This window comes from Pithys albifrons, chromosome 4 (genome assembly GCF_047495875.1).
Source record: "Pithys albifrons albifrons isolate INPA30051 chromosome 4, PitAlb_v1, whole genome shotgun sequence".
In the NCBI taxonomy this organism is placed as follows: Eukaryota; Metazoa; Chordata; class Aves; order Passeriformes; family Thamnophilidae; genus Pithys; species Pithys albifrons.
The window spans coordinates 24,543,848-24,565,737 of record NC_092461.1 but is presented as its reverse complement, the minus strand read 5'-3'; the positions used below and the strand labels follow the sequence as shown (position 1 = coordinate 24,565,737).

General features: G+C 37.3%; 1 protein-coding gene across 9 annotated transcripts in view; it reads left to right on the top strand.

Moving 5' to 3' along the window:
• The window catches only part of SEMA5A (semaphorin 5A), a 395,174-nt gene extending 373,805 nt beyond the window's left edge, over window positions 1-21,369 (top strand). For all 9 annotated transcript variants that reach the window (XM_071553669.1, XM_071553674.1, XM_071553672.1 and 6 more), the window contains 5 exons: window positions 7,209-7,379; window positions 11,972-12,127; window positions 15,246-15,293; window positions 17,503-17,714; window positions 19,103-21,369. In XM_071553669.1, coding sequence (XP_071409770.1) covers window positions 7,209-7,379; window positions 11,972-12,127; window positions 15,246-15,293; window positions 17,503-17,714; window positions 19,103-19,222 — 707 coding nt within the window. In that variant the 3' untranslated portion in view covers window positions 19,223-21,369. The remainder of the gene's footprint in view (window positions 1-7,208; window positions 7,380-11,971; window positions 12,128-15,245; window positions 15,294-17,502; window positions 17,715-19,102) is intronic.
• Window positions 21,370-21,890: the final 521 nt, after the last annotated feature.

Genomic DNA, 21,890 nt, shown 5'->3' with positions numbered 1-21,890 from the left:
GGGAGGAAAACAGGGAGTCTGAATAGTTCATTCTTGTCCTTGTAGATAAGTGTGGTGCAGGCTGAAGGGTGAAGGAATGTGAGGAGATTTTGTTCTGACCTTGACCCGAACGTTTTTGCTGTAGTACTAGAAATAAAATTGCAAGAGTTTAATGCTTCCTAAGATTTACCTGAGCTCCCTCAGGTAAGGACGGCTTCACCTGCTTCCTGCTGGCACAGAACCATTTAGTTACAGTCCAGTCATTACACTTTCAGAAATATTCTGGCTAGTAGGAAGGCATGCAATGGCAGCCGTAAGGAACCTTTCCTGCTACTGCAGGCTCAGGTTCTGCTTTGCTTTCACTTAGTGCAGACAGAATCAACCCCTCATGATGTCAACTGCTGAGAAAGAGGAGTGATAGAGAAATACACAGAGCAGTCTTTAAGTCTTACTGAAAGTCAATAGAACTTTATGCTTCTCAGTAAATTAATCTGGACTTAGTGTCATCCTGAATGATACTAAGTGCTCTGAAGGACTAACACAATGAAAAAGCCCATGGAGCAACCAAAGGGTACAAGGCCGTCTTACCTGGTTAAATGTCTTGCAGCATCATTTAAAATATACTTATTAATATATTAATAGCCAGCAATTTATGTGCTGCAGGATCCCAGAAATTAAAAATATTGCTGAAGTCATCTAGAACCTGCCTTCAGCGGGTACTTTTAAATCTTTTTTGAGCTTGCAAGGGAGAGAAAAACAGCGAATTTTTTCCGCAGTAGTAAATGGTTCACTGAAGTGCAGATTGCTAGCAGTCACTGGGCAGATTGCTTTTTGTTCATAGTATTTGAAGGCTGAATATCTAATAGTAAATTGAACAGTGCCAGAAAATTGCCAGAAATGATTTGTCTGTATTGTTCAAGTTTCAGAATGATCCCTCATACAATTTTGCCTCCAACTAACTAGCAATATCCCAAATAATCTGCAGAAATACTTTGCAAGCCATTGTAGGATAAACATATGTTCTCCATGTGGCTAAACTACTTTGAGGGGCAAGAGAATTTGAACTATTGTCTTGCACTAGCTTTGGGCTCGTTGCCTCAGCTCCATTTTTATGCCTCATAGATGTAAATAACATTTAACTGGCAAGAATTGAACAGCCTCAGTAACTGTGGAAGGAATCTATGAATGCTCACTGACATTTCTGGGTTTTTTGAATTTCTAATATGAAGTCAGTGCTAAAAGAAAGAAATCTATAATCATTCATGTCAGGGTTTTATTATCCTTTGAGGCTTGCAAGATATTTACATTATGAAGAGAAATTGATGATGAAGAAAAGCATTGTTTAGATGGTAAATTCTGCAAATCTACAGAAATTAAAGGACTTTACTAACTAAAAGATCTGTTTGCCTGAAAATAGTAATAACTAAACATGAGGAACACTGTCCTAGTGCATTGTATTTCACCTCTTCAGTTATTTCTGTAGAAAAAGACATGTTTTCTTAATTTTTATTTCTTATTGCCATCTCTTAAGTTCTTTTACACAGGGACATAGGGACACTTGGCCAATGTGCCTTAATTAGGCATGTAAAGCAGAGCTACATGAACACCACTGAGTAGCATGAGCTACAGGAGTTCCTTTTCCCTCTTCTCCACAGACCATAGTGGTGGATCAGAGGGAAAGGACAGTTGCCATCTCTTAGATTTGGAATTCTGATATTTCATTACAATATTTTTGAATTTTACCAATTTCAGATTTTTGTTATAGTAGTTTTGGTTTGATTGTTACATTTTGGCTAAGAAGAACTAAATAAATTCATATATCACTAAACTTGCTAATAATAATGAGTTTCAGCTATAGAAAACTCCCTGAAAGACTATTGAAGTTATTTATGCACACACACATCCCCAAAGCCAGGTCTTGTTTATTGATTATTTTCTTCATTATTGTTTTTTGTTTCTCCTTTTTTTTTTTTAATTTGAAGTCATACTTGGCCACAAGGAAGCAGGAATGCATTTAAAAAAGCAGATAAAATTTGTCCTGCAATAGCTTCTTAAATCAGAAGGAAACAAAATTGCTCCAGTGAAGCTTGTCTCTGTGGCTGCTGAAGCCCATCTCTCCACATGCATTGATCTCTCTAGGCTGCTTCTGTAGCCAGCAAGAAGAGGAATGAACTGCCCTTTGAAACAACTATTGCTTTTCTAACTTAAGAGTCTCAGTTGCAGACTTAAACCCGAGTGGATCCTTAGGTTTTGTTGTTGTTCTTTCCTTAGAAGCATTTTTTTGCCTTTTGTGTGTCTTCATTGCACTATGTTGACTGTTTGTTTCATCCAGCATTGCTTTTATGAATAAAAGGTATCTGTAGCACCACAGAAACAAGTCTTTGACTTTGTAAACTATAATGTAAAAGTTGCCCTTTCCTCGCGCTGAAACATGCAGCAGCATCCCACAGGATTAGGAAAAACAGTAGATTAAATGATGTGGAATAGGATGATCCCCAGGTGTCTGGAAGGGACAGTGTTCTCTTGGGTCTGTAGGCTGCCCAACATGCATGTCCCCAGATACAACTTTTGCATTTCTCCAGGTGGACAGGACTACTGCCCCTCTATTTATACTCAATCATGCATACAGAAAAGACTGACTTTGGGCAATTTTTATTCTCTTTTCCCACACTTCTAAAAAGATGAGTGTGAAAAAATATAAACCTAGAGGCATACACATGCACGTGTACACACACACAAAAGCAAACCACAAGGCAAAAAACAAATGGGTTTTGTTTGGGGATTTTTAGTTGTTTAAATTTGAAATAAGACAAGACAGCATATGAAGGAGCCTGCAATTCTGTCTGTGTTCTTAGGTGAGGTCAGTGTGTCTGCCCACACTTCCTTCCACTTCCTTGTAAAACCCAAAGTGCATAGCAGGGTATCGAGTTTACTTAATTGTCTCTTGGAAGTTCTCCAGTAGTGTGGATGTTTTGTCATGTCCCCAGGAGATCCCGTTTGTGTGCACTGTTTCTTCCTGGTACATCCTCTTCCCTATGATGTGGGTTTTTTTCATTATAGTGCAGAAATATTTATTAACCTCAACAACAGCCAGTAGGCAAAAAGTTGTTTGTTTTACTATAAAGAAAAGAGCATTGTTTGAGAGCACCCTGCTAGCTGAAGGGAGCCTTCTTCCTAAAGGGATCAACCTCAGCAATTGTCAGAAAATGTAAAGACTCTTTAAATCTGTCATTGTGGAACTGCTTTAACGACTTTCTTTTGTCCAATGGCTTTACAAAAGTGTTATGTAAAAAGCCTGTAGTGACTTTCCCTACAGCTGTGTATTTTTCCTCCTCTAAGAGGCAGAAATAACATTAAGGATTCCATGACAAAAGGGAAAAAAAAGAAAAAAAAATCCCAGATGGTTTTATGTTGCTAAGCAACTTAAAGAAAGATGAAAGAAACCACAGAGCTCCATTTAGGTCTTGTAAAAACTCAAGCAGTAAATACCCACTGCTTTGATCTTATTTAACCATGATGATGCCTTATCATCCTCTGTTGCTGAAAAGAAAAAGTTCTAGGGACAAATAAAAGAGGTACTTTTGATAGTCTTTGAAAGGCTAGAGATTTAGGAAGGCAGCTTGTCAATAAATAGTTGCTAAAAAACCCAGTTATAGTTGCACTGTCCAGCTCAACTTGGATGAAATCTAACATTGTCTATTATATTTGTCCTTTCCCATCTTCCCCAGACCCACTTCTCCCTTTACATTTGAAGTTATGTAGTACAGCCTTGATCACTGCAGTTGTGAAACATGGTGACATTCCTGGGTGTCACATCGGTGTCTGAGCTCTCAGACACTTGCAGATGGATGGCATAGTTTCAAATGCACATGTATTTGTGTCTCTGGTCCATTGAGAAATGGAAAAGTGTTGGGGGTCACTGTCTCCATTATAATGAACAATGCACAGGTAATGTTTGCAGGTGATTTATATTCTATCTAGGCAATTTCAGGCAGAATCAATTCTGTTTTGAGGAAGTCTATATGCTGCAGCAGGTATGCCTCTGATTATTCATTTTGAACTAGTCAACGATCACTTTAAAGAAAAAATAAAAAATCTAAAAGGGGAGTATCTTGAAAAGTAAAGCCTAAATATCTCATTAAATGATTAGCTTGGATAACAGCTTCTGCTTTTATTTGACATAATTTAAAAAGAAAGAAAAAAGAGACAAGTTCTGAATAAAAGATACCACGTCTTGAAATTGTTATAAAATTGCACAGTGAATTTCACCTGCACTGAAGAGAAATAACCTATGGATTTCTTAGATACAAGCTTGCATAATACTACATTAACAGAGTCATCTCAGGCAAAAAGACATATTTGTTTTCCAGTGGAAAGTATGAATAAGAAAAATATGAGTAAGAGAATAAGTCAAGTATTTATTTATGATAGGTGGCATAAAAACATCTGTATACCTAGATGATTTGGTTGATAAATATATCCTGGGAAAAAATGTAGCAATCGTTGAATTCCTTAATAATGGAAATAATTTATTTAAATTGCATACTTGAAATGTAGTACCGTATTCTATAAATCCTGTCTGTCCAATCAGGCTTCAGAGTCCAGATACATTACTTGCAAAAGTTTTTGCAACTACAGTTCTTATCAAGGAAGTGCTAATTCCATGCTTTCTTGATATTTAGGATAATGTTATAAACAAGCAATACAGGGACTAAGATGCTGTAGATTCAACAACTTTACTGACATGATTAGTAAATAGCCTAAGGTATGCATTAGGGAATTACCTGTCTGGTTACCTGTTGAGAACTTGAGGCTGTGCTGTATCTGAGATTACATTAAAAATGCACATATAGGTTTTAATATCAAAATTCTCCTACATCATTTTTTTCACTGTTGAACTCTTTGCGTAGAAATCATTCTACTCAACTCACCAAGTGCATTTGTGATATACAATGCTACAAAGTCAAAATGTGTATTTTTACGTAGCAATGCATTCTCAATACATGGCTTGGAGGATGTCATGCCAGAAATGGGCTGATGAAGAAAATACACCAGCCACTGAGAATGCTTTAACAACTGATGTTTTTAATGTGGTTTAAATGTACTAAATATAAAAGCTGCATAGTCATTGCTTCTTCTTCCCATAAACCCCTGCCAGGCCAGGGGGCTGGGAGAAGGACAGTGACCTCATATTTCCTGTCACCCCCTCCCATTGAATGTAAATCCCCTTACTCCTATTGGCACAAATCTAGACTTCCCTCTTGTCCCTTATTGGTGAATTTGTATCCCTCCAAAGTCCATATAAACCTGTACCCCTGATTAAACTTCCTCTTTGTTCCTGCCTTCGCCGGTGGTCCCTGTGTGTCCTTTCTGGGGGCTCTCAGAGACCACATGGTCGGGGTGAGCATAGAACACACACTTCCCCTAGGTTAATGGACTGATAATCCAGGACCAGGAGATTCCATATCGTTGCAGATTCCTTCAGCACACAGCACAACGAGTCAACAAGAAACCAACCCTCATATTTTTAAATGTTCCATATCTTGATCTAAGAGAGAATTTGAATGCAAGTGAATACAGATATTTTCACTGTAATTTTTTTTTCAGATTTGTTTTTTTGTTGTTGTTTTTTCTGCAGTAAGATATAATCATGAAATAGTAGTCCAGTAGAAACTACCCCATGAAAGGCTGTTTCATTAATTGAACAGAAAACATGAAGAGTCATTGTGAAATGCTGGATGGATGTTTTGGAGACTTCAGTGACTATCAATTTTTCCCACAAACCACAAAGTAAAGTCTTACAAAGAATGTCTTAAATGAGCGTGCTGTAAAAATTATGTACAGGGAGAGTGCTCTTACCCAGTATTTTTAAAAGTAGGAAATAATACATTTCTGTCTTACGTCGTAAAATGCCCACTGCTGCTATGAGCGATGGAACCAAAAAAGGTGAAACTTCTGCTTGATTTAGGACACTGTTGTGAAGCAAAATGTACTGGCACATTGCCTTTATCATACTTATGGGCTCATTTATTGGTGTTGGTTGAATTACACTGTAATTTCAATCAGTTGCAGATATGGAAAATAATTTTCTTACTTAAGAATTAAGAAAGCAAGTGATAACACTTTAAACAGAGGTTTGAAAAGAAATTTTTTTTTGTAGGATATGAAAATTTTGAAAGTTTAGGGCTTTGTCTTTTTTTTTTTTTTTTCCAAAAAGAAAATTGAAAGAGAAATGAACAAAATACTGAGAATTTTTGCAGCAGGAATTCTGTCTCTGAGAGAACTACATCTGACTTTGTCATGTGGCTGCAGATAGGAAGCCTTTTGCAGGTGAGCTGCAATGTGGCCATAAAAAAAGAAATGCATCTGGGAGCAATAGTTGTAAGAATAGGGGCTGCAAAGAAACCAGTCTGTTGCAGGCAGTGAGGTGAACTTTTATTAAAATTTTGTCTACTGGCCACATGTCAAAAGCCATCTGACAAATCAGTCTCCCATGAAATCCAGCCTATGTTTCAGATGAATCTTGTGAAAACTCTGACTGAAGAACCGTTTGACATACTTGAATTACTAAATGCAAAAGGGCAAGGGGGAGGAGGATAGGAGGAATAATAACATTTATTCCTCAACAACTTCTGTTTGAAACTTAAAGTGGCAACTCCTTTTTGTCCATGTATGCTGCTTTTTTGAACTTTTGCCACTGTTCTGCTGCTCACATCTATGCTAGAGCTGCATTAGGATTGTAACTTTATATTGGCCCATCAAACCCTCCAAGTGTGTTAGACCATTTGAAAGGTGTTGTAGGTTTAAGGCAATCCAGCAGGGTTGCAAAAAAAATCTGGATTCCTCCATTCTTCTGTTGCATTATTGGGCTAAGTTGTTTTTTGGGATTTGGTTTTTATTATCAATAAAAAACTGCTCTGAGCTTATAATACGTCTGCTAAACAATCTTTAGTATTTTGCTTCCTCAGAAGTGAGAAGAGACTTTTGGCCTTAAAGATATTATGGTACCTACTATAAGTGTCTTATTTGGATGAGTAATTTTGTTAGTCTTTCCAGCCTACCAGCGGCTTTTAAAATATGTAAATCATATTGCATTGTGGTAAGATTGGCACCTAAAAATGTTCAATAATTTTGGTAGACCATGAATTAGATCCACCAAATATGAGAAATATGGGATGTATTTTGTCATGTCTCAGCTTTAAAAAATATGGTATTTTGTGTCTTTTTAGTGGATGGAGGCTGGTCTTGTTGGTCATCTTGGTCAAAGTGCTCAGCAACTTGTGGAGGGGGGCATTACATGAGAACCCGTTCCTGCACAAACCCAGCACCAGCATATGGAGGAGATATCTGCCTTGGACTGCACACTGAAGAAGCTCTCTGCAACACACAGCCCTGTCCAGGTATGGCAAATCAGTCTGTGATCTTTGTTGTTTATGTGCCGCTGAGTAAGACATTCACAGTTAGGCAACATCATGTCCTTGATCTGTTATTTAGAAGCAAATAATTTCTTTCTCTTATTGCATGCACAATCTGCTCTTACATTCTGCAATGCTACAGTAAATCAAGCACTAACAGGATGTAGTATAGAGAAAACCACCTCCTCCCTCTCTCTTTAAAAATTAAAATTTAAGTTACTAGGTCTGGATCAGGATTAACTAAAACGGTGTAATATTTGAAGTGGATCATGTAAGTGGTTTAAAGACTTAAAATATCACAAAGAAGTTCTTTTGTTATAACACTAAACATTCACTGCCAGCAAATTGATGAGGTTAATTTTCAACATGTGTTATCACAAGGTCCTACAAGTAGATCATTTTTGCCCTGTTTTCATATAAAACACAAAGCAAACCTTAGGGTGCTTTTTGAAATATATTCTTCAACTTTGGATGTTAAAGAACAAAGACCTCATCTTTTTCAATGGCTATTGAGTACTCAGTAGATGAACTTTCTCTGGTTGTATGATATTATGAATCATGTGTTTTTCTATAACTTTGACTCTGCCTTTTAACCCATATTAAAAGAAACTCATTTTTTCATGAAATTTAAGTGAGAACTTGAGATTAAAACCACATAAACTTTCACTTATTGCTGATTAGTGGATTACTGGCAGCAGCAATAGGAAAGCAGCTCTGGTGTCACACTGCATTACTTGCTTCACTTAGAGCTCTTAGACTCCTAGCAAAAGTTTTCTGCTCATATAATGGGGCTGTGCATGTGAAGGCACAAGCCCCATGAGTTTGAATTTATGGATCCTATTATTTGTGATGAACTACAGTTTAAGTTAATTTCCTTTTCAAGGCACTGCATGTCCTCCAGCAGAATAAAAGTATCTACTTTTTCAAAATTAAAGCAGATGCGACACTCTGTATTGTGTTTTTAAAAAACAAACATAGAAATCAGTTGATGATTTGATTTTTTGAGATAAATAGTGTATGTAGGAGTTATGTAGCTGCCTTGAGATCCTTAAGGCATCTTTAAAAGGTCAGAGCTTATATGTTCATTGCACTAGTATTGTAGCTATTTTTCTTGTTATGCATTTATTTTCTACCACCATTTTCTTATAAATGACTGTTTGCAGACATTTGTAAATAATGTCTTCATCTTATTTTGACCTGCCTGTTACCCAGATTTTGAAGAGGATATGGAATGGAGGAGTAGGTTAGTTTCATTTTGGTTCAAGGAAGTGGAAACCCTTATACAACAATAACATTTAGGAGGCTTAAAATGTATTTCTCACATTCTGTAATACTTTATTAATATTTCAGTCTCACTGAAAGTTTGCCATAGGTTTTTGAAACAGCACATCATCAGCTAACTCTGAGAACGGCCTTTGCCCCATGTTTACAAAATAGATTTCAAAACTACTTTTCACTTCTCTTATTTGACATTGGTATGGGTGAAAAATAACCACAGTCCTACAAGTTTGGGAAAACTCCAAGATCCTTGCAGATCCTCTTGTTTTACGAATGTCTTACATTTTCTTGTAGTGAGGACCAGGTGAAAAGTGGTTCTTCCTTGTGCAGATCTGAAAGTACCACTGGTGACATTTACTGCTTGAGTGATATGTTTAATATAGAAAGGGAATAGTAATGACAGTTGTAATCCAAGAACAACCAACCAACACAGAATTGCATGTGCAAAAATGGAAATGATTTATAACGTTTCTTACGTTGTGAAAAGAGCAAAGATTTTTTGGCATTTGAAATAGTACATTTTTTTTCCCAGAAATAAAACTAGCAGAGTACTAAACTTTCTGGAATATTGATACAAGGATTTTTTGAGGATATAGGAGTTTGTAGGCAAATCCAGCTGAAAGTATTCAAGTATGTGCTTAAAAGAAAGGAACAGACTCAAGTCTGCAAAATATATCAGTTTTTCTTGTCTTTCGTTTTAAAAGCTCCAAAGCTCTGTCATTGAGCTTGTGGTTTTTCCTTAAATTTTTCCAAGTGCAATTGCATTGATGTGAATGAAAGCACTGCAGTATGGATCATTAGTGGTTTATAGGCTGCTTATCAGTAAGTGTAGTCAGTTGCAATGTACTGAATAAAACAAAATTTTATACCTAAAGTATTTACTGCTCCTGTAAAAGGCAAAAATACATTTTGTCCTTGAATTGTTAACTTACACATGCACATAATGGATAAAGCAGTTGAGCATGTAGAAATGACAGTGTAGTTCTGCATGAAAGAAATTTATACTCTTACATTGATTAATCTGGTCTTTCTGAGGTGCCTTCTTCACCAAGGGATCTCTTAGAAACTGCTTGAATTTAACCTGGCTTCAAAGGCCAGCCAAGACTCCATAGGAAGAAGATGTGACATGTAATGAGTAAGCCTTTCAATGTTATAGGTGAAAAGCAGTTCCAGATTAACCTCTCCAGTCTACACTCTCCTTTAAATTCTCCCTTGTCTTTTGCAAAGAACTGAGGAGGAAGCTGAGAGAAGCCTGTCTGAGGTGCAAGATAACCTCAGATACAGTGAAGATATCTTTTATGGGTCCCCTAAAGGTCAGGCCAAAACAGTAACCTTGCCCAGTTATTCACATGTGTCCTTGAATGATCTGTGTGTATTCTGAAATTTCTCTTTTCTCATGAGATGCAGTTCCTGCAACAAAGAACCTGGAAGGCCAAAAGCACATTGAACAAGATGGTGATGCAAAGTGCACCAGCCAAGATGCATTTAGTATGCTCACAAGTATTGTGGCACTCACTGCATATATTCCAACTATACTAGGACTGAACAGGAGTCCTGGTTTAAGCATGCTCTCTGCCACCAATGAGAAGTGGGCCAAGATTTGTAATCAGCAACATTCCTTTACACTTGAATGAGCAGGGCTTTATTGTTATTGAATATTTACTTAGATGCAGCAGCTGACACTGGAGATGATAACAGCTACACCAGATAAGCAGGAAGAAGGTTGTCCATTTGTTTCACTCCTACCTCAGGTCTCCTACCCCACTGAAGTAGGATTGAACTACATTATGTCACATCTGCCTCTTGGCTCCTACTACTCACTCTGCAAATGAGGCCCTTCCAGGACCTTTCCTAAGAAACAGAAAAGCCAAAGGATAGAGTTGAGTGTTCTTACTACTCACAATAACAAGATCCTACAAGCTGATTGTATTGAGGCTTTTTGCCCTGTTGTTCAAAGGAGACCTCATCCAGACAGTTGCTAATTGTTCATAAATATCAATATCCAGGTTCTTATCTGAGCAGCTAAGTAAATCCATTTTATAAACAACATCTATTGCTTGACATTTTTCAAGACTGCAGTCTCAAATATTCCTGCTGGAGTCTGTTAAATTTTAGGTGACTGAGAGTGTTACCTTTTTCCTGTATGAACAAGGGAAAAATAATGAGTAAATATGCACTCTGTATGCTGGATTTATATTATATATTGAAATGGGTCCAAAACAGTGTAAAACTTTCCTGACTTTCCACCTGATTGACAGTGTAAAAAAGCTTCATTAATTCACAACTTTGTATGTTGTTCAATCTCACTTGAATCAAAATTAGATAATATATGCTTTTTCATTTGAAGCAAAAAGAAACTTGTAAATTGCCCTCATATAGGTATAAAATCAAATCAAAATTTGAAGTAGAAAAAAGCTTGGTTTGGAATAATAGGACTGTTTATTCCATGTCAAAACCATAAAACCTATCTTCAGTTGACAGAAGAAAAAAGGAAGTTTAACTGAACTCTGTCTTTATTCACCAAATTCAGAAGACTCTTATGAAAGCAAGACTTGTGCTTGAATTGTAAAAATGCTGAGTGCAGTAAACTCACAGTACCTCATGGGAATGAGATCAATTCACTTCATTTAAAGGAAGTATCTGAGATCACACAGGCATGAAATAAAAATGTCTTAATCAAAACTACTTAAGGAAAGTAAGAAATATAGGAAAGAAATAGAAGTTGACATTAAACCAAATGAGGAAAAAAAGGTGAGAATACTTTATGAGCTCTATCTACAGCTGAAAAATGGACCTGAAATAGAAGAAGCTAAGAGAAAAACAGTTTAAAATCTTCAAAATGCTACTATTTTTGCGGTTAAATGCATATCCTATTTCAGATCTGGAATACATACTCGTATAGCTCTTATTGCTGCTTATCAGGTACATAAACAAAGACAGTGTCCTTGTCCTCCCTAATGACCTAGACCAGAATTAATTACTCTTCAATCACTCTTTCAGTCACCACTGCAGAATTGCTCTGACTTCTCACTTTCACACACAAAGGCCATGGCAGAAGTCAAAACCATAATATGTCTGCAGCAAATTTACCATCACACTCTACATTTCAGAGACTTTTGTCAAAACTGAACTGCTTTAGTTTTATCGGAATGAAGGAGCTGCCCTCTGATAGCTGGTAGTAGCTGGGGAGTGAAGCCTTCTGCCATGACTCAGAAATACAAGCTATTGCTCTCTCACTCAGTGTACGTGAAGCCTTTAATCCCAGTGTCTGCATGTGTGTCCCTCTCTGCCTGCTGCAGACAGCTGGTCCGAGTGGTCCAAGTGGTCTGACTGCGACTCGTCTGGCTTCCAGATCCGCACTCGTCAGTGCGTCATTTTGTTTCCTGTGGGCAGCCAGTGCACAGGCAACACCACAGAGAGCCGAGCCTGTGCTTTGGACTCCAACTTTATACCAGGTGAGATCAGCCAGCTCCTTGAAAGATTTGTGAAATCTCTCAAGGTTTCTGGAGCAAGGCATAGCACTGTTCCTGACTGCACTGTGCAGAGCCATGGGCTGGAGCAGAACTTTCCTTTTGTCAGCTAAAGGATGTTGGTCTACTATGTAGGGATAATGTTTTTAGACCTGGTGTCTGCATGAAAATCTGCCCCATGGCACCCAGTTCTGTGGAGCTGTTCTTACTGTTGCCACCCGGGACTTTGGTTAGTCACTATCATAGCATTGTCACTCCTACCCTACTTGGTAGCAGGGGGTGACTACAGATAGCAACTAGAAATAGTTCATTTTTTATTTTAATTTAAGTGTTTTTGAGACTCTAGTGTTGTTAAAGAAACATTCTTCTGGGTTTTGTGGTTTGCATATACAAAATGGGTGCTGTGGTAGTTAATCTGGAAATCATTCCAGAGTCCCTTAAATTAACAACCACTTAGAAACTTTTTAACTTTGCTCAAGTTCTTATCTCCCCCATGACTGCTAAGTAGCTGATGGATAGTCATGTTATGTATTATTGTATAGCATTTGTCGAAACTCATGACTATACTTTTGTTTTTGAATCACAGCAGTCATTTAAATGCACACAGCAGTATGGGTGGTCACAGTGCACAGCTGTTAACAGTAATCTTTCTCACTGTGTACATTAAAAAAAAGCTAACAGTCTTTTCCCAGACAGAGAAATTTACATTTTGATGTATCATTTGAAATGTTACTGTGTTTACTCAGTGCAGCAACTTTTTTTTTTTCATGTGACTATTTTGTATAGTACAATATAACAAATACATCAACAAATTCGGTGTTTTTTATGGATGGTGCATAATGCTTTAACTCCCAAATACTATTTTCCTCTAAATGAGATGTGAAAAATGTCAGCATGAAATCAAAAACTCCCACATTTTATTTGCCCCTTTTTCTAAGGCTTTTGAAGCTCTGTTAATACTCACATTGTGGGAATGCCCAGCTTAATCCAATATAAACTCTACATCTTGTTTTGGAAAGTAAGTGTTTTCAGAATCTGAAATGAGCCACCTCTTCTCTTGCCCTTCTGGTTTGTTTGCCCCTCCTCCTCAAAGCGTCCCCTTGTCCTCAGCACTGGGAGGCTCCATGTCAGATCTGTGTTCTTTTCTGGGCCCCTCACTATGAGAAAGACATTGAGGTGCTGGAGCATGTCCAGAGAAGGTCAACAAACTAGAGAAGGATCTGGAGCACAAGTCTCATGAGGGAGCTGGGATTATTTATCCTGGAGAAAAAGAGGCTCAGAGGGGACCTATGTGCTCTCTAAAACTACCTGGGGGGAGGGGAATCTCTTCTCCCAATTAGGAAGTGATAGGACAAGAAGAAACGGCCTCAAGTTGCACAAGGGGAGATTTAGATTGGATATTAGGAAAAATTTCTTCACAGAAAGGGTTGTCAAGCACTGGAACAGACTGCACAGGAAAGTGATGGAGTCACCATGCCTGGAAGTATTTGAAAACCATGTAGATGTGGCTCTTAGGGACATGGTTTAGTGGTGGACTTGGCAGTACTTATTAATGATTGGACTCGATGATCCTGAAGGTCTTTTCTAATCGAAATGTTTCTACGATCGTGAGTTAACAGTCTCAGTGAGACGAAGTATACTTTCAGCCTTTAACTGTCTGTGACAGTGCTGTTCTGTCAGCTCTGGTGTTTTACCATTTTGAAAATAGTTAGCATTGGTTTAGCATGTGAGGAAAGGTAAAAAATTGCAATCCCTTTTGCAGTATCTGCATGTGGGTCATCTTTGCATTTCTGTGTATATCATTCTTCACCTCCTCTGCTCTGTTAGTTCTAGTAGAGACATCCTTGAATGAGAAAACCAGAGCTGCACACAGTGTTCATGGTGTGGACAGCACATAGATTTGTAAAGCCCCATAAAGCTGATGCCCCGTTCTATTCAGTATTGCTTTCTTAGTAGTACCTAGCATTTGGTTTTCCTTTTTGATTGCTTCTGAACACTAAATTGGTAGTATCTCAGAATAATTTGTCATAACCCCCAAGTCTCAGTTATGAGTAGTAGTGATCAACTCATAGCCCATCATTTTTATAGGTGAAGCTGGGAGTTCTTTCCACTTTGCATTGATCTACATTCTGTTTCATTTGTTATTTTCTTGCCTAGAGTTATAAGGCCCTTTGACAGGTCTTCACAACGTTCCCTTGTCCATGTATCATCTTTGTATCATCAGCAAACTTCAAACCCACCTTTCCCAACTGCTTTTATAGTTCTTTTCTGGAAAGCCTAGGTCCCTGCAGAAGTGTTAACCTTTCTCCATTGTAAGAACTGGGCCCACAGTACTAGCCTGGTTTTGTATCTCTTCCCTCATTTCGTTTGTTGCTTGGAAAGCCATTGTCAAAAAACTTAAAATTCTGGTTTTTTGAAATCCAGGTAGACTGTGTCAGTTACCCCTCTTATATACACATGATTTGTTTCAGAGAGGTTCAAGAAACTGATTTGTAAGACAAGACAGACAGGACTTCCTGTTACAGAAGCCATAGTCTAAAATGGAAAAACTTGATTGACAACAGATTTAATTCAGGGCTTTTTTCAGATTTTTTTCAAATTCAAAATGATAAGGATACCAGCTGGAATTACATTTCATTGGTTTGCAACTGAGACCCATGGAATTGGCAGTTGTCTTTTTCGAAGATGCGTAAATTCCAATTTTTCACACTAGGGCTAGACGTGACTTCTAAAAGTAATGAACCCATTTGAACACAAGGCAATTAAACTGTAGTTAATTTTACTATTCAGTAAATCATCTCTTTCTCCACATGCTTAAGCTTCACAAAGAGTGTTTTCATGTGCACTTCATTTTTTAATTCCAGAGATGTTTTGAGGTGAGAATTAAAAATAAGTTACTTTGCTTTTGCTTGAGAAACTGAAAAACCTGAAGATGTCATTGGACCATTTTATTAATTCTACCACCCAATCAAAGTATTTTTTCCTTTGGATCTGGAGTGAAAGTAATAGAATAAATTTTAAAATCCTTACTATATTTATCAAGCTAGCAGTTCTCTGTAATATTTTTTTCTCCTTGGCCTAAGTGCTTTCTCTATTTTTCTAGAAATATCTGTGGCACGATCCAGCAGCGTAGAAGAGAAACGATGTGGCGGTAAGCTTTGCAGCTCAAGATGTGTATTAAATGCTGAAATATTGATTCCATGTTTTTTTGCTTTTGTTTCACCTTTTCCACTCCCTTAGTGTTATTGTACCTTCTAAATGCTGCATTCTCATTACTTACACTTGTACAGATAAACTGGCAACTAGTACAGAAAAATGTAGTTACTAGAGAATTTCTCATTAAATATGTATCTGTCACTGGCAACCTTAGAGACAAGAACATGCATCACTGGATGTTTGTGTTTTCTTCTTTTTCAGTATGGCAGTCACCCTTGTCTCAGAAAGAAATACCTATAATAATCTAATTATCAGTAGGTCAAAATTTATAATGTTGCTCCACCTTTTCCAGGACAATAACTTCGAAAACCTCTTTGGGACTCCAAATAAATAGCAGAAAACCAGGCTGCTAACCAATTTAATAGCTCCGAGTCTATCTGGGACTCATTTTCAGCTTCACTGCCAAAGACAAAACTAAAAAGTAAATAAAAACTTCCATTCCAGAGAGTCCTGATGCTAGCAAAAGAAATCTTGAATGGAAAAACTTTAAAAGCCATCAAACAAAAAGAAGAAAAAGGAAAATGAACTTTTTTTTTTGTGCTAAGTTATCACACTTAGCCTGTGTCGTCATGGTAATAGCTCTGGCTGGGTTTAGTATTCCTCCATGCAGAGATAAGCTGCATTTTTAACCTAATAAAGGACAATGAAAACACAGAGGTTATGTAAGGGTACTTTTCTGTATGGTAACTTGTTACGGGAGCCAGGATAAAGTAATTTGATTTTTTTACTAATTAGCAGTGGTACTCTGAAAATATTTTGCCAAGTTCTGCAACACTGGGAAACTCTCATAAAAGTATGGAAGGATATTTCTGTGATAATTATATATTGAAGCAGTCAATCTAGTCACCTAAATATTAGTTTGTGTTTTTAAGTACACAGTAGGCATGTAAAGATCCTACCTTAGGCATTTACAAAAAATGGGACCCAGGTGCTGGCCCATTTTTCTTTATCACAGTGAAAAACGTCTAACAGATGGTTTTAAGACTAGAGTGAGTATTTCAGTTTAAAATCATTCATTTGTACAAACAAATTTTCAATAATGTTAAAATGGAATTTCCAACATGAACTTCTCACTGATGCTTCTTTCCCAATCAAAAAGCACAGCTCCAGTTTGAAATAACAATGGAAAACAGTATAATTTGTTTATATTGATCTAATCCTACTGGTGCCACATCTGACCTGTGTTTGTTCAGTAACATCAGGGGATGATTGTGCTTTAGATTTTCTTTTACAGTTTCATGCAACAATGAGCTTCCTCTCAATTTTAATCCTTGCATAGGTGGAGAGGTTTTCCCATCATTTCACCCCACGGTACCTTTGAATGGCAGAGCAGATAGGAGAGTGCTGGGCTGTGAGTTTTGGACTGCATTCTCTGGCTGCTATGCTTAAAGACACACTGAGCTTCAAGGAGTCCATCTCTCCCTACTTCCCATGTTCCCCTAAAACCGCTACCCTTTCTTTCTCACTCTCCCCCTTACAAAAAGAAATATTTCTGAGAGCTGAAGAAGGGAACAAATTGACCAAAAGACAGAAATAGTGATACCCATCAAAGATCAAAGGAGTGGAAGTTAAAATATATGCTACTGCTTCTGGGACATGCATCCAATAAACAGGACATGGAAAAAACTTTAGGGAAAGTAGGAATGTGATTCAAAGATACCATGATTTTGTTCTGCCATGAGTTACCATGTATAAGGGAAAGAACTAGGAGGGCAGTAGAGGGGATGATACTGTAGTTCACTGGAAAACACCCCAAACCTATGTATGTACATTATATACATAATTTATATATAAAAAAGCTTTGTTATACAGTGTGAAGAAAAATTTTGATTACCTATTCAAACCTACAAAATGCAATTAATTTATCTTTTGTTTGGGTTCTGGACTTGTTTAAGCATCTTTCAAAGATTTTAATCTTAATACTTAGAGAGATGTATGGGTATATAAGGTTCTTAGAATGATCACCTTGGGGAAGTAAAATGAATTTACTACTGTGGGGATAAACCATGGCAATTGTTTCAGGGAAACACATGAAAATTCCCTGATCCTTACATGAATTGAACACTTATATACATTTTTTCCCAAGCTTAAGCTTTTATTGCTATTTACCTTAAAATTAAGAGTGTCTTCTCTCCACTCTGCAGAGTTCAACATGTTTCACATGATTGCAGTGGGATTAAGTAGCTCAATCCTTGGTTGCCTTCTTACCCTGCTTGTTTACACCTATTGCCAACGATATCAACAACAGTCCCATGATGCAACTGTCATCCATCCGGTGTCACCAGCTCCTCTAAATACCAGCATTACCAACCATATCAACAAACTGGACAAATATGATTCTGTAGAAGCCATTAAGGTGAGAAGCAGGTTGGAAGCTAGGATATACTCCCTCACATTTCTACTGTATCAAAATAATTCTACTTGCTAGTTTTCTGCAGTGGCATTTGGCCTCAAATTATGCTAATTGTTAATGACAGAAATAGATTTCACTTGAAGTATTGTAATTTCAGATCCTTTTATTTTCAATCCCTGTTACACAGGAAGTTAAATTGTGTGTGTGTGTATAATTTATACAGCAGCTATTCCTGGAAAAAAGTAGAGCATTCCAGTTTTGTTTTGTGGGATTTTTTGCCTAACTGTGTCCCCTATTGGCTTGTTCAAGAAGTAATTAGGGCCATCAGTAATCACCTAGACATATATTGAAGATAATCCTTCGGCTTTGATGATCCAGAGTCTAGGGCATAGTTCATCTTCCTGCCCCATGTCTCCATACAGGAGATGTATCTGGTGAATATATTCTGGATCAGACTGTCAGCTAGTGATAATACCCAAAATATTCTGTGAAATGGCAGTAGAGATTTACTGAGAGTCTATAATGATATCCATATCATTTGATCATTATTACCAAACAGCTATTTTCTTTTCATGACCTTTTAAAATAGCTTGCTTTTCAGATCCACGAAATTAAGGAAGGATGTGTATTCTGAAAATAGCTAGTTCAGTATCTTCAGAGTACACCGTTTATTCATGCAGCTGCAAAGCTTTTTCTAATGAGGATTTTTCTTAAATCCTACCTGAATAATCCAGTTTTTAATTTGTGCATTTTTCTTTCTAATTAAAGACATGTTAAAGAAATTCATACAAAACAGCAAGAACAGTCTGGATTTTCTAGTTAGCAGTGGAATATGAACCTAATTTAAAGCTTTTTCAAATTCCACTAATCATCTGTCTAGATAGCTACAGAAACAAAAAGGAACCCCACAACCCTTTGAAAATTCATACTTTCAATACCCATGATACTTTTTTAGAAAACAGGATTTATCATCTTAAGACCTTCAGACATTTCTGCAACATAGAGTACTTGAGAATCAGAGAATTAATGCAGTAAAGAGAAAATAACTCTTATTCAGTAAAAAGATAATAAGTGAATCATTCTAATGAGAAGAACTGCATATGTTTGATTAAAAAATCATAGAATCATAAAATTAATTTTGTAATATTGGAGGAAAAGTGCCTGGCTTTACTTACTGAGTAGAATTGCTTTCTTGAAGAATGTTATTTTGTAAGAAGATACTTCTTGCAAATGCAAGTTTTTGTAAGTGTACAGGTATTTCTCAGTGCATTTTTTACTGGCTTCCTATATACAGATATTTGCCACAAGAAATGCCTTGGTGCTTAGAGATTACCTTTCCTCTATCCTTTTCATTTTCTTATTTCTGGTGTGTTTTTTTTTTCTCCTTCCAGGCATTTAACAAAAACAACCTGATTCTGGAGGAGAGAAACAAATACTTCAATCCACATCTTACTGCAAAGACTTATTCTAATACCTATTTTACAGATTTCAATAATTATGATGAGTACTAATGGGCTTGTGTATTTTCTGGCCTCCTGTAATTCCCCAGTCCCTAAGGCCTGTGCTACTTGACTGCTCATGTGATTGAGGCTTCAGAGATGAAGTTCAGAGACATTTCAAGCACGATCCAAGCCATCAATGTCCATTGCTGCCAAAAGCCCAAACCACCTGTTTTTGACATGATGTTTTCTTTGCACAGTGCAAGGTTTGTTCAGTGTCAGGGCATCTGTAGCCCCTTGGTGTCACTGGACCACTCATGAGGATGGTATTGCTTCACTCAGTTTGATAAATTTCCAGTCAGATTCCTCTAACAAGTGACTAAGTAATTCCTGAGTTTTAAAAAGAAATAATAATGTTCCCTTTTAAACCTGTGCCAGGAGTACAAATCTGATTTTTTTTTAGGCATTGTCTTTTATTTCCTTGAGGTTTAAAAAGGGAGATTTGCTGTTAGCCCTCGTGTATTCTCCTGAAGCTCACACCATGGAAAAGAGCTCATGGAGAATGACAACAAGAAGAAACGTGGTGGTTTGTGATCCTCTGCAGCAGCTCTGGGCTCTGTAGCCTGATCTTCCCAGGCTGTAAATCACTCTGGCTGCAGTTCAGCTGTTCAGAGTGCAGAGACTAAGGCTGTACCAAGGAATACAATCTTGTAATTAACCCAGACACCTACAGGGTCAGTGGTTTCTAGTTGCAAGCCGAGCCCTGTCACATAAAGCCTTCACCTTGTTCGGTTTAATTTTTAGGAGGATGTGGAAGGGCATGTCCCCCAGGGAGGCTGACGGAGGAGGGCAGAGAGGAGAGACACACTGCAAGGTTTTTCTGTGTGTTGTTAGTAAAGCAGCCTTGCTGCAGCCTGCGGGTTTGGGCGAGTTGTGGCATTCCAGAGGCTCCCTCTTCGTGGCGTGTGTGTGTATGGGAACACACTTGTCTCTGCTGTAGCACTCGCCATCAGGCTGGTTGCAGAATGATGCAGCTGCACCGCATTTTGTGTGCCGTCTCTGGCTCTTGTGGGTATATAGGCATATCATAGATCTGCTTTTCTCTTTCCAGCTTTTACTTTATATGCACATGTCTGACAAACAAAGCTGGCTCAGAAAACATAGATATATTTGCAAAGCATTGTCTCATCTTGTTGCTGTGTCTGACCCATATCAGTCAGCCCCTAGAGGAACATTCTTACAGTGTTTTAAGTGATGATCTTGAACTTCATTGATGTAAATATTTAAAATACTGTTTGAGTTTTAAATTATCAGTTTTAATTCCTTTGGTAGTGGCAGGCAAGGAAACACAAAGTTTTATACCATTTTTCTTTGTTCTGTCTGTCTTCACCCACATTCATGACATTGTTATTTTTGTATCTGAAATTACAGATGTATAACTAAAATGAAAAGGGCAGGGATTTGGGTCAGATTTTGCAGAGTACTTAGTAGTAAGGCAGCCTTTGCTATTCTCAGAAGCTTGTGAAAAGAAATTACAGGTGAATATTAAGGATTAAAGAACTGGGCTTTCATGTTCTTGCTAAAAGCAAAGATCATCACACTAGAATACTAAGGAGGTATGCAAAGAGAAACAGAGTGAAAATGTTTACATTCTGTGTTTAGAGCCCTTGCTAATTAGGATATGTTATGATAGGGAAATAGAGAAAAACATGTACAGATGATAATAAGTCACCACTGTGTACGAAAAAAACCCAAAACGTACCAAGAAACACTGATCATGTGAGACTGCATTTGAGCACCACTCTGGTGGTCCAGCTTCTTACATAGCAAGGGTAAACACTGTGTCTACAGATGTCAGTGAGATACATTTTTGAGTGAGGATAGATCTGAATGTAGCACTATGCTTCCAATCTCTGTTCTGCAGAAAAATGAAAAAACTTCAAAGCAAGTGGTCTTTAAAAAGCTATGCTGTACAATGAACGCACATTTACCATCTATGAAAATAATTAAGAAGAGCTGCCTATTTTTTCCAGCTGAATAATTCTCCCTGTTACTAACTCAGTCAAATGAAAGCACCACACCTTCACACCAATTCGTCTCTAGAAAGTATAATCTACTTCTGTATAATTTGTGATTTTTTACTGTACATTAGATTTGGTTTTCCAGGAAGAAATTAGCGGATTGCCCTGGGTAAGACATAATTTTCTCTGCAAAAGACGGGGGGGGGCGGGGGGGGGGCGGGGGAGGGAACTCTCCAAATCATAACCAGTCCAGTATTTGAATTGCTGTATTCATGAAAAAAGATACGATTTTATATTTAAATAAGATAAAATTAAATTTATATTTCTTCTACTGCCAAGAAAAAACAGCACTTGTACATACACTCATATGCGCAACACTGTTCCTTTATGGACCTGTATTAAGAGCACATTAGTCCAACTTATGGATTTTATATTAGACTACTAGTTATGAGACCAATATCTTAAAAATATTTGAACTCTGTATTTTTATTTTAACCTTTTTTAATTAAAATTACTGTAATTAGCTTTCTGTTTTTAACTCTTCTGTAGTTTGAGATGCACCTATCTTTACAGTGATTTATTTTCCATTCTTTTTGTGGACAAATACATTTATTAGATATGTTTTGTATATGTGGTAATAATACCCTAGGTTATGTCTGCACAATCATAGGTAGAAGTGCATTTAGCAGGTGCTCAATCTGCTCACATCCATCTCTCAA